At 33.6% G+C, this 13,942-nt stretch overlaps 1 protein-coding gene across 21 annotated transcripts in view; it reads right to left on the minus strand.

Annotated features, from left to right (window-relative positions):
- MLLT10 (MLLT10 histone lysine methyltransferase DOT1L cofactor) overlaps nucleotides 1-13,942 on the minus strand; it is a 195,259-nt gene that overhangs the window by 97,143 nt on the left and 84,174 nt on the right. For 17 of the 21 annotated variants that reach the window (XR_001594389.2, XM_016124521.2, XM_016124513.2 and 14 more), the window contains 3 exons: nucleotides 4,923-5,026; nucleotides 3,517-3,610; nucleotides 1,510-1,605 (listed from right to left, as the gene is read on the minus strand). Coding sequence is in view for 20 of the 21 variants with exons in the window: in XM_016124521.2 (XP_015980007.1) it covers nucleotides 1,510-1,605; nucleotides 3,517-3,610; nucleotides 4,923-5,026 (294 nt within the window). In the remaining variant the exon portion in view is untranslated. The remainder of the gene's footprint in view (nucleotides 1-1,509; nucleotides 1,606-3,516; nucleotides 3,611-4,922; nucleotides 5,027-13,942) is intronic. The other 4 variants (XM_016124434.2, XM_016124441.2, XM_016124467.2 and 1 more) reach the window with 1 other exon arrangement.

Raw genomic sequence — 13,942 nt, forward strand, 5'->3', positions numbered from 1 at the left:
TAAATAAACTTAACTTAATACAATTTTTTTAATCTAGTATTCAACAAGAGTGAAAAAACTCTAAAAATCCAATTCATTCTTAGGTAAAAAAATAAAGTTATCAGCACTGTTTATTTATAAAGCATCATACTACATTTAATAATCGTCCTTTAAAAATAACATGATGGGGTATATATTAAAATAAATATGATAATATAGTAAACACGTCTTTAAACAAGAAATGACTATCAGAAGAACATCATTGGTAAGACTACCCTCTTTACAATTTATAATGAGCCCTACCTAAGACTCCTTTGTTCATAGATTTAAAAGCTTAAATAAAATCTTACAGTGCTTCTTACTAAAAGCACTAATTAAACCAAATCTGCCATTCCTGAATCAGCAATCCAAATAATAGACGCACAACAGAACCCTACACTTGTCATCATCACAAAACCACCTCAATTAAAGAAACCAAAATAAATATGTATACTTGCTGCCTAAGAGCCACAAAACAAAAATTGTATAATTCTAACCAGTGCTCTAAAGGTGAATATACAGTTCTAATTATTATTTTACTCATAATTGACAAATTAATCTCAAAATTAAAAACTTAAGCTTTTAAAACGTTTACCTTGAAAAAAAGTCACAAACATAAATTGAAACCGAATTTGTTTTTAAATAACATTCCCAAATCCTAAGTATTTATAAATACGAAAATGTTAGGTAATTTAGTTTTTAACACAATCTGTAGAAATATTTTACGAACTGGTTTATATAAACTGTTTATACAAACTGTTATATAAAAAGAATGTAAAATATTTTCTAATTGAAAATGTACTCTGTATCCTCACTTTGTTTAAAAGCAATTCACTCTTTTTTACATTGGCAATATGTCCTATGAATGTTTCCACAGTACTTACTATTAGTTTCCTAAAAATTACTCATATTTTTAAAATAAGTAAAAATGTAAGCAGAAACAGGTAAGTCAGAAGATGAAAGATTAGTATTAGGCAAGCTTTTAGTGTTTTAATTAAAAGACAAAATACTCTCAAACAAATGGTATGATATTTAGCAATTAAAAAAATAATAACCCATTAGCACTACTGGGAGAAAAAAGCAGTCGAGAATATACAGTACTTCCAAGTTGTTCTATTATAAAGAAAAAAGTTGACGAGATTTTTACTTACATGTGAAATAATTAGTTAATAATATATATCAACAAACTATTACTGCTGAAGTCACCTAAAGATTTCACAAGATGACCACAGTAACACATGCAAGAAATCTCTTATGTTTTCAATCAAGCTGTATTTCAAATTTTCAGTTGAAATGGGTACAACCATAGTCATGAATATGGCATTATTTTAGACCTACTATTTGACTTAACATTCTTATTAGTCAAAAATTTTCAGTATTTCAATGTCTCCATTCAGCTATCAAGAACTTAATTTTATCTAAAAAAAAAAAGGGGGGGAAAAATCTATTAAGTCGATGTGCTACATATTTAGCAACAACAAATCCACTTACTTTTTTCTCTTTCTCATGATGTTTATCCTGAGAGTGAGAGGAAGAATCACTTAAACTTTGATCATATGACCTATTAGATCCCCGTTTGCTCTTTTTCTAAAAAAGAAAATATATATACATATATGTATATGTATATAAAACTTTTTAAATCATCTTTTTGTTAGGCCTAAACCAATTCAAGAGTGAAGTACTTTAAAATGCCTACTAAAGTTAAAAAAAACCCTCACTATTTTAAACTATATAATCCATTTTAGACACCATCCATACATTGTCTATTGCATTATAAAGAAAAAGCTAACCCTCAATTTAACATTAATGCCATATTTTCATACATTTATTGAAATGTGTGAAGATAGACTATATTTCCAAACAAGCAGTAGCTTATTTGTCACTTTATCATAAAACCATCCATTAAAGAAATCAACTATAATTTTCAATGGCTGGTTTAAAAAAGAAGTTTCAACCAAAATAGAGACTGCCATATTAAAAAAGGATGCCAAGACTAGAAGAAAAGAAAAGAAAATATTTAAAGAGTTACTTTATGCTACTAGGAAAAGCAAGAAGCCTTTAAATCTCATACAGTATTAAGGCATAGTTTTCTAAAAACTTGTTTCTGCAGGTAAGAAAAAAATTAAAGGAAATGTCAGTATTAGACCCATGCATTTTTCAAAGCATTATTAAAAGTATTACACATTAAAATACTTACGCAATTTCATAATAAAGTATGATGGTGACAGTTACTTGAAGTGTTTAAAACTTGGTGGTACCATAACTAATTAATTTGAACTAGACAAAAATGACTATAAAAGACACTCAAACTCATGTAAATGTTGAGCTTATACAATCTTATTAAATTACTAAAAAGACTTTTTTCCCACAACTAGCAAATGGGAGAACAGCATGGCAATAACTAGCAATGAGAAAATTCTATTTAAATAAACTTCAAAAAACCCACTTTCGTTATTTCTATAGTTTATCTATATCATTTAGAAAACAAAAATTCCAATATGCTTTGAACATCTAAGATTCAAATTTTTCAATTTTACTAACTCAAAATTTCTCTTAAAACACTTCGATAATATTCATTATGCCATTAAAGTAAATCGGTCTTCAATATCAAACAATACATCTAAGTATTTTGTATGCATGAATCAGAATGTTGGAGTTATAGGCTGTTCATTTCAAGAGAAAGTGGCCCCTAATGATATTGTTTTTTAAAAAATGAAAGAAGAAATGAAGAGACGGAGGGAGCAAGGGCGAGCCCCATCCACAAGAAAAAGTTAACAAAAAATTTAAAAATGATTTTTTTTTAAAGACACTAAAGAAAAACAAAGAAGCCTTAAACTTACAGCATACAAATCTGATTGTTATCAATGACACCTAAGAAACACACATGGGACATTAAAGAAATATAGCTCCTTAGAGGAATATAGACACAAAATATGTAACAGCGAATCAAATATTACTAACTCAGTCACCCATGCTGCTATGTAACAGAAAAGACTGACCAAATCTAAAATATTTCTGAAATTATATTTAAATATCTTTTTATCTAAATCTTTAAGTTAAATAATTGCCCTGTTTCAGTTTTACTATCTCCTAGTAAATAAAGACAATGAAATAAATAATAATAAAGCAAAAAGATGAGAAACAAATAATAGAGAATCACAAAATATATAATCAAATGTCAAAAATCAAATTAACTAAAAGTAGTGTTGAAATATAAAGTTCTTTAAACATTTATTTTCCCTACTAAATATATACCAACATTTACTATTAACTATTAAGCCATATTCTAAATTAGAACATTTTAGAATATTCACTTTTATAAATGAACTGAAGCAAAGCAAAATCTTTAAAAATTACTAGTTTTAATGCCCCCCAAAAAACATGCTAAACAAACAGTCCCAAGCAAAAATTCAAAGGAAAAAGAATAGCTATAATGCTTTTTATAAAAGTCAGCTCTATTGTAAAAACTAATCACTTATTTTAATAGTAAATTCTTACCAGCTTACTAAAATGGTATTTACAGTAGCCACAGTATTGGACGTTATCTGCGCCATTACCTTCTTCTTCACAAAGTAGTCCAGCAAATTGAGCACTGAAAATAAAAGTCAATTACGTCAACAAAATTTCAATCCACTGTGTGTGTGTAAACTGAAATCCACTTCCAAGTACGCAAGGTTTTTAGGAATACCTTAGATCTTCTAAGAGAAGATCTAATATACTGTGACCAGTATATTTCACCCCAATCTGTGACTGATATGTTTTTAAAGTTATATCTATGATTTAATATAAACTCTTCATTCATCTCTAACAAGGATGAAGATTTATACATGTTTTACACCACAAAAGAGACACTGGATTTCTTTAAGAGGCACCAACCAATAATTAACATTTCATTTTACTTTTTCAATCTATACCAGAGGTGCAAATAGAAAGGCCAGGACTCTAAAGGGCTGAAATGACATGTAACATATTTATTTGCCCATAGATGCAGATTACATACTATTAGAAGGACAATGCTTCAAGTCACAGCACTGCACAGCAAAGTAAAACACAAGCTGTGTTTTTCAGTCAAAAATAATGCAAGAAATGGAACTGAAATCTAAAGTTATGATATTCATATTTTTAAAAAACACAAAGTACTAAAGTTAATGATCATCATCTTCTCAATCTGATCTTCCACTTTTAACATTCGAAAATTACAGTATTAACATATATCGCATACCAAAAAAGGGACTTTCATCTCTGGAAAATTAAGTACAGTATTAAGAGAATTTACAAAAAACGAAAATCTTTTCCATTCCCCAAAAGTAATTTAAAATGGACTTCATAATTCCACACAGTAAGAGCTATTAGGTATAGACTGATTCTTAAAATAAGTAAACAGATTATTCCCAGACTTTCATTTTGAATTATTGTCTATTGTGTTGAATTTTTTTAGGATAAAATTTGCTCTTGAAATTTTCTGCTGAAAAAATATCTAAGTAACTTTTTAAGAAATAACCACTAAACTAAATAAAACTAAGAATGATGATGGTGATTGCTGTTTTTCCCCCTTGAAACGAACAGCAAAGAAACACTATCATTCATTATAGCCTTGCTAATATTTCAGACACTACACTAAATTTACCTACATCAGCTTTTTAATCCTGTTAACAAATCGAAGGGTAGGTAAACAACACCAATATTTTAAACAAAATGAAAGTGAATAAGACCTGAGAACCAGAGTGAAAATTCACTCTGGTAAATACATTCAATTATTACAATTATCTTTACTACTAGTAAGTAAATCTAAACATATAAACTATCCCAATAAAATTTACTGTAACCAATACTTGGGTACCTAAGTCTTTAATTTACAAAGTATTCCCAATTTCGGTTCTGTACAATAATGGAAATATACTTACCATGTCACATGGAAAGCCTGTCTACATCCGTGTTTATTACATGTCATGCATGCACCAGTGGCTGCTTTACTTTCTCTTCCTTGTTCATCACAAATGTAGCAAGTCTTAGGGTAGAGAAATGAAAAGAAAAATTAAATAAACTCTTGCAAGTGCTTTACAGGAATCTGAGTTTTATACTTATCTTCTGAAGTCAAGACCAGGTTTACTATTTAATCTACTTCAATTCATTTTTTGACAGTAATCTAATTTTTACAAACAATACAAACATGAAAACATAAATGAGAACATATAATATAGACCTAGTAGGATTTCAGGAAGGCACTGTCTTCCTTAGACTCAAAAACCCTGTAAGGTAAAAAGAATCTCCATAGGCACTGAGGCTAGAAGCCAGGACATAACCTGCCACGCCTTGGTCTTAAAACCTCCTCACCAATGTTCAGCTGATGCCTGTAACAGGATGTTTATCTTTCTTTTGGAAGTGAGCGTACCTAAAGGAGTTTGATATAGGGAGCTGAGAGCTAAGAGATAAAGGACAGTCCTATGTGAATGAGCAAGGTTCAGGCCATTCCAGCTGTCCACAAGAATCCCATAGGGGTTCACTGACATACTAGACATGAGAGGAAGACACTTTAGATAAGGAAGAAGAGATGCCCCTGAAAGGTATTAGCCAATGAACACTCCCAACAACTCTAACATTTACCTTAGTCCTTTTCCTAGATGAAAACAGCTGATAATACCATCTTTCATGAACAGCTGAATGACAATCTATAAATGGCAATCTATAAGTATCAGTACGTAATGAATAAAATTATCAGCTGACTAGATAGAAGCTGAGTATACAAAATTTAATGTCTACATATAATCAGGTGATACACTTTTAAAAAGAAACAAATTTCTGAACAGTAGTAAGATATAACCTAGCCAACTTCAACAGGATCCATGAATTTTTAAACCCAGAGATATTTCCCCCACTCTGCACTGTGGTACCAAGTAATAACATATAACGATATTTACCAAAAACGCCTAAAACCTAGTCAGGTAAATGAATTTCAACTCCTTTGCTGATAAATAAGACTTCAAACGGAAATGAATTACAAAAATTATTTTATACCTACAAAAAGTGCAACCCCAAGTTACAACAAAACCAATCTAGACACTCTGAATAAGAGCATCTCTAATTGTTTAAAGTACAAGAAAAAAACAATTACGATAGAAGAATTTAACATACATTTTTAGCCTACAAATGATCAAGAAATTAAAAAAAAAAGAAATAGCTAACTGAAACAATAACATTTTATATTATGAGGAAATATGCAAATAGGCCTCAAAGAATATACCGGTAACTTCCAAAAAGCTGACAGTGAAACGATACCATCATCTGACCATCCAATAAAAACTAAAAATTACTATAGATATTTATTTTTTAAAAAAGACAAAGAGAGGGTAGGACTTCCAGACTACTATATGACAGGGTAAAGAGCTCCATGGTTCTTCTCCCCAGTGAATTAGCCATTTCACAGGTGAAAACAATTTAAAGTCTAAAAACTGTCCTAAAGACATGCAGCAAATGGAGAAAATTTTATTCAAGAAAATCTACGAACTCTCCATGTAAATAGTGAGTCTGTGACATGTGAGCTATGGTATTCTCCCATCACTCCCGCCCCCACACACAGACACACTTCTCCCTCTGATGAAGTTTCCCTCTGGAAAACTTCATGGTCAAGAAAATGCAGGCTCCCTCTCCTGCCTGCTCCTAGTCTCAAGGCTACAGGGCCAGGTCTCCAATAATTCTCATCCTACTCATACCTGGTAGCTACCACTCATAGATTCCCACTTTAACAACAGGCCAAGAACCCTGGGGCCCTATCATCCCTTTCCAAGCCTGCTAGTAGATCGGAAGAAGTTTCAAGCTAGGAAGGACAGATAGTTAGGAGCAACTATACCCACCCCTCCTCCTAGCACCCTGTCAGAGTACAGATGTCTCTTCTAGAGAAGCAGGGTGCTGTCCCTATCCTCAGCTCCAAAGCAGTAGTAGTAAAGAGGTGGGCCTTAAAAACTCAGCAGCTCTGCCTGACAAGACTGATCTGATTTGGAACAGGGCTTGGAAAAGTTCATGCCTAAGAGCACAGTCAAAAACGCTTTCGTGGAGAGCATTTAAGACAGGGCTAGTAGTTCCAAGATACTAGTAGAAAGAAGCGAAAGAGCAGCTCAGCCAGAAGACAGAAAATGAGGGCACTCACACTCCTCTTTGGGTGTCTAGAAGGCTAGATATTTGAAATAGGTTGCGCCCAATCAGAAAAAAAGAGAAGTGGGATTTGGGACAAACTTAAAAGCATTCCCCAAAGCCAAACACAAAGCCATCAACCAATAAGGCCCAAGGTGCTTTGGTAAAAACTATGATCAAAAACTGACTCAAAAATAAACTTACTCTGACCCAGGGGCAACTCCTAAGAATCCAGATTTGAAAATAAAATCACACTCATACCTGAGAGTCTGAAAGACTGTGTGCATGCTCAAGGCTGCATACTCTCAGAAATGACTGGAGAGAGAATCACGGATTCCTGGAAAATAATCTCTAAGTCACACACACATCAAATGACAAAAGATTAAAATCTAACTAGCTAAGGGGGCTTAAGCACAATCTTTTGACTACTATGTGGCTTATGTCAACCCAAAGGCAACCTAAGAAGTCAGGCTTTAAAAAAAGGAAAAAGAAAAAAGGAAAGACATCTGAACTGGGCCATCTCAGGCTATGTGGTACTGGGAAACAGATATCAGAGAATTAGTCCAGCCAAGTAATTAAACAAATAAGTGAGCAAACGAACAACAATAGAACCCGCAAAGGGAAGAAAGAACCATTCTCCAGAGTGGCTATAATGTTATCCAAAATGTCCAGTTTTCAACAAATACAAGTTATGAGACATGCAAAGACACAGGAAAATGTGACCCATAAGAAAGGAAAAAAGTAGGCGTTCAAAACTGCCTTTGAAGGGGGCCCAAATGTTGGACTTAGATTTCAATCAAATGGAAATCAGGAGTTTAAAATTCACTAAACGGGTGCAGAAGATTTGAGTTGGCAGTGAGGAAAAAAAAAATTTAACCATCTTAAAAATAGGATCAATAGATATTATACATTCTAAAGAAAACTTTTTTTTATGTCTTCTCTACCTAAAGAACAGTTTCAAAGAAATGTGGGATACAATTAAGTGCACCAAAACCAGAACTGAAGGGAAGAAACAAAAACCGTCTCTGAGGAAATAATGGCTGAAAACTTTACAAACTGATGAAAAACAATAATCCAAAAAGCTCAACAAACTCCAAACAGGATAAACACAAAGAGATCCATATTCCAAATGATAAAGGCTAAAACTAAGAAAATAACATGAGAAGAATGGCTCATCACATATCACAACAAAATTAACACCTGAGGTCTCATCGGAAACAATGGAGGACACAAGGCAGTAAAAAAATATACTCAAAATGCTGAAAGAACAAAACTATCAACCCAGAATTCTATGTCCAGCAAAGATATATTGCAAAACTCAGGTGAAATAAAGACACTCTCGGACAAAACGTGAGATACTTTCTTGCTCCAAATTCAACTAAGAAGAAATACTGAAGGAAATTCTTTACTCTAAAATCAAGTGATGCTAGACAGTGACTGCAATTCACACACTAAAAAATCCAAAGAGCTCCAGTCAATTATACCTCAATAAAGCTGAAATATAAATAAATAAGTAAAATAGACCAATTAAAAAATGCAAAGGGTTCTGACAAAGGTAATTATGTAGGAAATGATTTTTTAAAATATAATTAGACATTTCTTTCTCATTCTCTTAATTTAAAAAGCAATTGCATAAAACGGTGTCTATAAGTTTAACTGTTGGGACTATAACATATAGAAATGTGATATATCTGACAATGACAACACAATGAAAAAAGGTGCAAATAAAGATACACCGGAGTAAGGAAATAATAACATATGGTAACTTGAATTGACAGGAAGAAATGAAAAGAAACAAAAGCAGTAAATAGGAACAAACATTCTCTCCCTTTTCTCTCTCTCTCTCTCTTTCCCTCTCCCTCCCCCACCCTCATAAATATCACAACTATAAAAGATTTCTGTATATACAGCAATAATTTTAACAATGTATTACTGGAGTATAGTATATATAGACTTAATATCCATAATAATGACACCAAAAGGAGGAAAGGGGTTATATAGAAATGGATTTTCAACATCTTATTGAAGTAGATTCTGCTAAATTAAGATGAATATTGTCAGCTCCAGAGCAATCACTTATATAATCCAAGAAAATGTAATTTAAAAATCATGAAAGGAATGAAAATGGTACACCAGACATATCCACTTAAGATAAAAGATATGATAAAAGAAAAAGAGGAACAAAGTAGTCCTAAGACAAAGAAACCAAAAAAAAATGACAACGTAAATCCAAAAATATTAATAACATCAGTGAATGTGAAAATACGCCAACCAAAAGGCAGATACACTGGATTAAAAAAACGAGTCCCATATGCTGTCTACGGGAGGTATGCTTTAAATTTAAAGGTACAAATAAGTTAAAAGTAAAAGGATGAAAAATTTTACCCTGCAAAAGGCAAGCACAGGCAGCTAAAATGACTATCATTATATCAGAACCGCACCCCCCCGCAAAGACTTTGAAACAAAAAGATAAAGAGGAATAGTTCTGAATAATAAAAAGGTCAATTCATCAAGAAGATATAACAATCATAAGCTTACATATGTATGTATCTAATGACAGAGCCCTAAAACACACAAATCAAGGCAGAAAAAAAGTTATTTGATAATTTTAAAATTCTTATTAAATAGCTACTAGATCAAGAAGAAAAACTGTACAGTAACTGAGGTTTATTGAGAAAATGCTACCAAACAACAAAATCACACCAAATAAAATGTGAAGAGTATATGAATAAAGCTATACTTATAGGCAAATTCATAGCCTAAAATTTTTCACCTTTTAAGAGTCAACTTTTACCCATTATTTTAAATAAATCACATCAAAAGATTGAGGGGCCAAATTCCAACCCTATCTAAGATGTAGAAAGCTTAGGGACCGTCATGCCAAACCTAACAAGAAAAAGCCATTTAAACTACACCATCACAACTATAAAAGATTTCTGCAGATGCAAGGAAACCAAATAGCCTAAACTCAAAGGAGAGATGCACTCTCCCCCACAATCCCCTACAAACCACAAGATGCTCAGACTTTCTACCAATGAGAAAGTAAGGGAAGAAGACATGGAAGAAGACATGCAAATAAGAAGAAATCAGCTAAAATTTTAATAATTTGCTAAAAGCTAATTGTGGACTAGTATGATAGTAGAACCACAGAGAGAAAAAAGTTCACACCTACTCACAGACTCTATACTATGAACTTTTACAATGAGCTCATGGGGAAGACTGGAAGCAAAAGGGCAAAACAATCAGAAAGAATTTTCCTTGGCGGTGCAGGCATGGAGGAAGGAATCGGGCATCACTGCAGGAAAGATATAAAATCCCACCTTGCCCAGACATGCCTTTTAAACACTTTAAACATCTGGAGGATTGGCAGCAAACCCTTTCATACCCAGGACAGGAATAAAGACCCTCCACGGTGAAGAGGACAAAGGAAAAATATCTTTTAACCTGAGGTACAGGTTAAAAGATGGGAACAACGCCACGAGGGGGTCTTCTAGGCTGCAAAAGAGGGGAGAAGCTCTCCCCCTCGCAAGTCCTTCCACTGACACAAAGCAAAATATGCCATAAGAAGAGGAAGGAGCAGTGAAACCCTTAAGGCTCAAATACACAGAGTCTACCAAAAACTGAAGCTGGACCAAAATGACAGAGCAACCCTAAGCCCAAAGGGTCGAATAACACACAATAGCAATCTAACACCAAGGGAGGGGTGAAAGTGTGGTAGAGAGAACACAGAGACAAACCACCTTCTGTGGCACAATAAACAGATATAATTGAGGCTTGAGGATGGAACACAAACACTGTGGAACTAAAAACCCAATATTTCAGCTCTCAACTTATACATAAGGTATCACTAGAGAAGGACGAAGGGGCAGGGGCTTCCTCTGTGGCTCAGAAGACAGATCATCAAACCACACAGAAATATTCTCAGGTCTTAAAGTCTAATGAAATTCATACTGCTCAGTTACAAATCGGCTTCAGACTTGTAACCCCTTTTCTCCTTCCAACTTCTCCCTTTTGGAATAGTGTGATGTCTACACTATACCTGTCCCACCACTGTATCTTGGAAAGATAACTTTTCTATATTCCGTAGGTTCACAGATGGAAAGAAACTTTGTCTCAGGATGGACCATATACAGAGTTTCACCCATGCCTGATTTTAAATGATTCAGAAGATGAGATTTGGAACATTTGAGTTTATTCTATTTAGATAAAATTTCGAACTTAAGAGTTGATGCTGGAAGGGATTAAGACTTTGAGAGATGTTGGCATAGAATAAAAGTATTTTGCATTTTATAAGAACACGAATGAGAGAAGAGGGAAGATTACTGTGGGTTGGACTGTATTGCCCTAAAAAAGTTATATGAAGTCCTAATAATGCCCCAGTACCTCAGAATGTGACTTATTTGGAAATAGGGTCATTGCAGGCGTAATTACTAATCCAACATGAATAGCATCCTTATAAAATGGCCACATGAGAACACAGAGACAAAAGAACACCAGGTGCATGAAGGCAGAGATTGGGGTGATAAATCTACAAGCCAAAGAATGCCTAGGAAGGCCAGCCATCGCCAGAAGCTAGGAGAGAGGCATGGAACAGATTCTCCTTCAAAATTCTCAGAAGGAACCAACCTGCCAATACCTTGATTTCAGACTTCTAACTTTCATAATTTTGAGAGAATAAATCTGTTGTTTTAAGCCACCCAGTTTATGGTACTTTATTACAGCAGCCCTAAGAAACTTATACAGAGACTGTGTAAAAAATTAGCTATGAGTGAGTAATGTTTTGGAGTTGGATGATCAACAGGGATAAGGGTCATATTATTTTGTACATATGTCAATTAAAAAATATTTTTTAACAAAAGAAATGATGTTATGTAAAAACTAAACCTTTACAAAAGCAGAAGTAAACAAATTAGAAAACATTTGAAAAGTAAAATTAGAAATAAACCCCCAAAATGTTCTTTATCTTAGACACAAAAGAAATCAAGAGTTTAGATAAAGGTAAAAACCCCAATCAAATTTATGTGAAGTTTATGTGAATAAAATCCAACGAACATGAGGTATTGATTGGCATGGTTGTTTCCTTCTGAAAACTCTGAAGGAAAATCTGTTCCATGCATTCAGCACTTTCAAAAAATAAAACCAATTTGTAAAAAAAAAAAAATTAAACTTATTTTTATATTCTTATAAAGATCTATATGCCCCTAGCATGACACGGCACACCAATCTAGTAGCCTACACGCCAACCAGACATTTTTGCAGGTAAGATGCATTCCTTTATTTCCTCATCCCTGTGGGGAAGAGGTGGCAGACACAAAAGGTACTTGACTTATCCCCTAAAAAAGGGATCACATGGTGTATTTTCTGGGAATTTGGTGGTTATGATTTCAGGGCAGGTAAATACTTTGAACTTTCAAAGGAAAAAAATTAGACCTATAATGGGCAAAAACAAAAAACAAAAACAACCCCTGTATATTCTACAATTTGAGGGAAATCCTTACCAGTAGTAGTACCTGATTAATATTATAAGCTGATGTTAGGTATTCTGCTTCCATTTGACACTATTTCATGTTTTTCTACTACCTAGCACTGCTGAACATTACTATTGGGGGATGAAACCTCATTATTCTAATTTCAGACCCAAAATGTATCCTTGTCATTTTCTTCTTAGATATCTTGCTTTGTCTTCTATCTGGCACCTCTGATCATCCTATTATTTATTACTCCTTGTAATTACAAATTTGGACATGATATTATATGGCCCTGTAAAATAAAACTTCATATCTTCTTCCTTTTAAAACACTAATGTAAGCTCTGTTCCCCAGCCTACTTAACCCCTCCATTTCCGTCTCCTCTCTGAACCTGCACGTTCTAGATTCACCTTACCATTTCCTTTTCTAACAAGTCAATCAATTTTGACTTGAATTTGATATAAATTCATCGAAGAAAAAAACATGACAGAGCAGAATGCCTCGATCGGCAGCATGGGAGATGCCTGTGAACCTCCATGCTGCAGGACAGATTATGGCAGAGCCCAGCCTGCTGTAATGTGTTGTCGGCGTCTTCCCACAGTTGTGAGAAAAACCTCTCTGTCAACATATCCAGATATGTGATTCAACCACTATTTTTTTTTTCATCAAAATAGAATGGACCATGTCTGTATTATAGCACAAAAGACACTGACTTGTGGCAATCCTCACATGTTTAATTTCAGCATTTTGGGTTTTAGTGCTACAGATGTAACCATTATGGCAACTGGACTTTCCTCCTTACAAGATAGCCTTTGACAATGAACAGAGTCATTTTCATCTTCCATGTGACTTTGATAACTACAGAAGTCAAACCATTTTGTCTTACATACGTCACTTACAGCAGAAAATATCATATTTTAGCCACTGTGGAGAATGAACCAGAGTAAGGGTTCCCTGTCCATTTCCTAAGACTTTGCTAAATGGTAATGTGAATGTGATATATAACTTCCTGAGTCCTATAACACTGTTCTGTGCTTAAGTGCAGAGATCTGTTCACACAAAAAATGATCTCGGCATTAACATGCAGAAAAATAAGGACAGCACAATCCAACTTGGTACATACTGTATAATCATATATAACCTAATTACTTTCAAAATATTTAAGTTTCTAAGCACTGTATATCTGACCCCCTCCCCCCCAAAAAAACTATAAAGCATAATTGTGTATATGAGTATTTTCCTTAAGTAATCAAAACTAAAAGGCAAAAAAGGAAACGTATCCATGGTATATACATAAAGACACAAATTTAGTGTCATTGTTTAAAGAG

The sequence above is a fragment of the Rousettus aegyptiacus genome, unplaced genomic scaffold (assembly GCF_014176215.1).
Source record: "Rousettus aegyptiacus isolate mRouAeg1 unplaced genomic scaffold, mRouAeg1.p scaffold_m13_p_10, whole genome shotgun sequence".
Taxonomy (NCBI): Eukaryota; Metazoa; Chordata; class Mammalia; order Chiroptera; family Pteropodidae; genus Rousettus; species Rousettus aegyptiacus.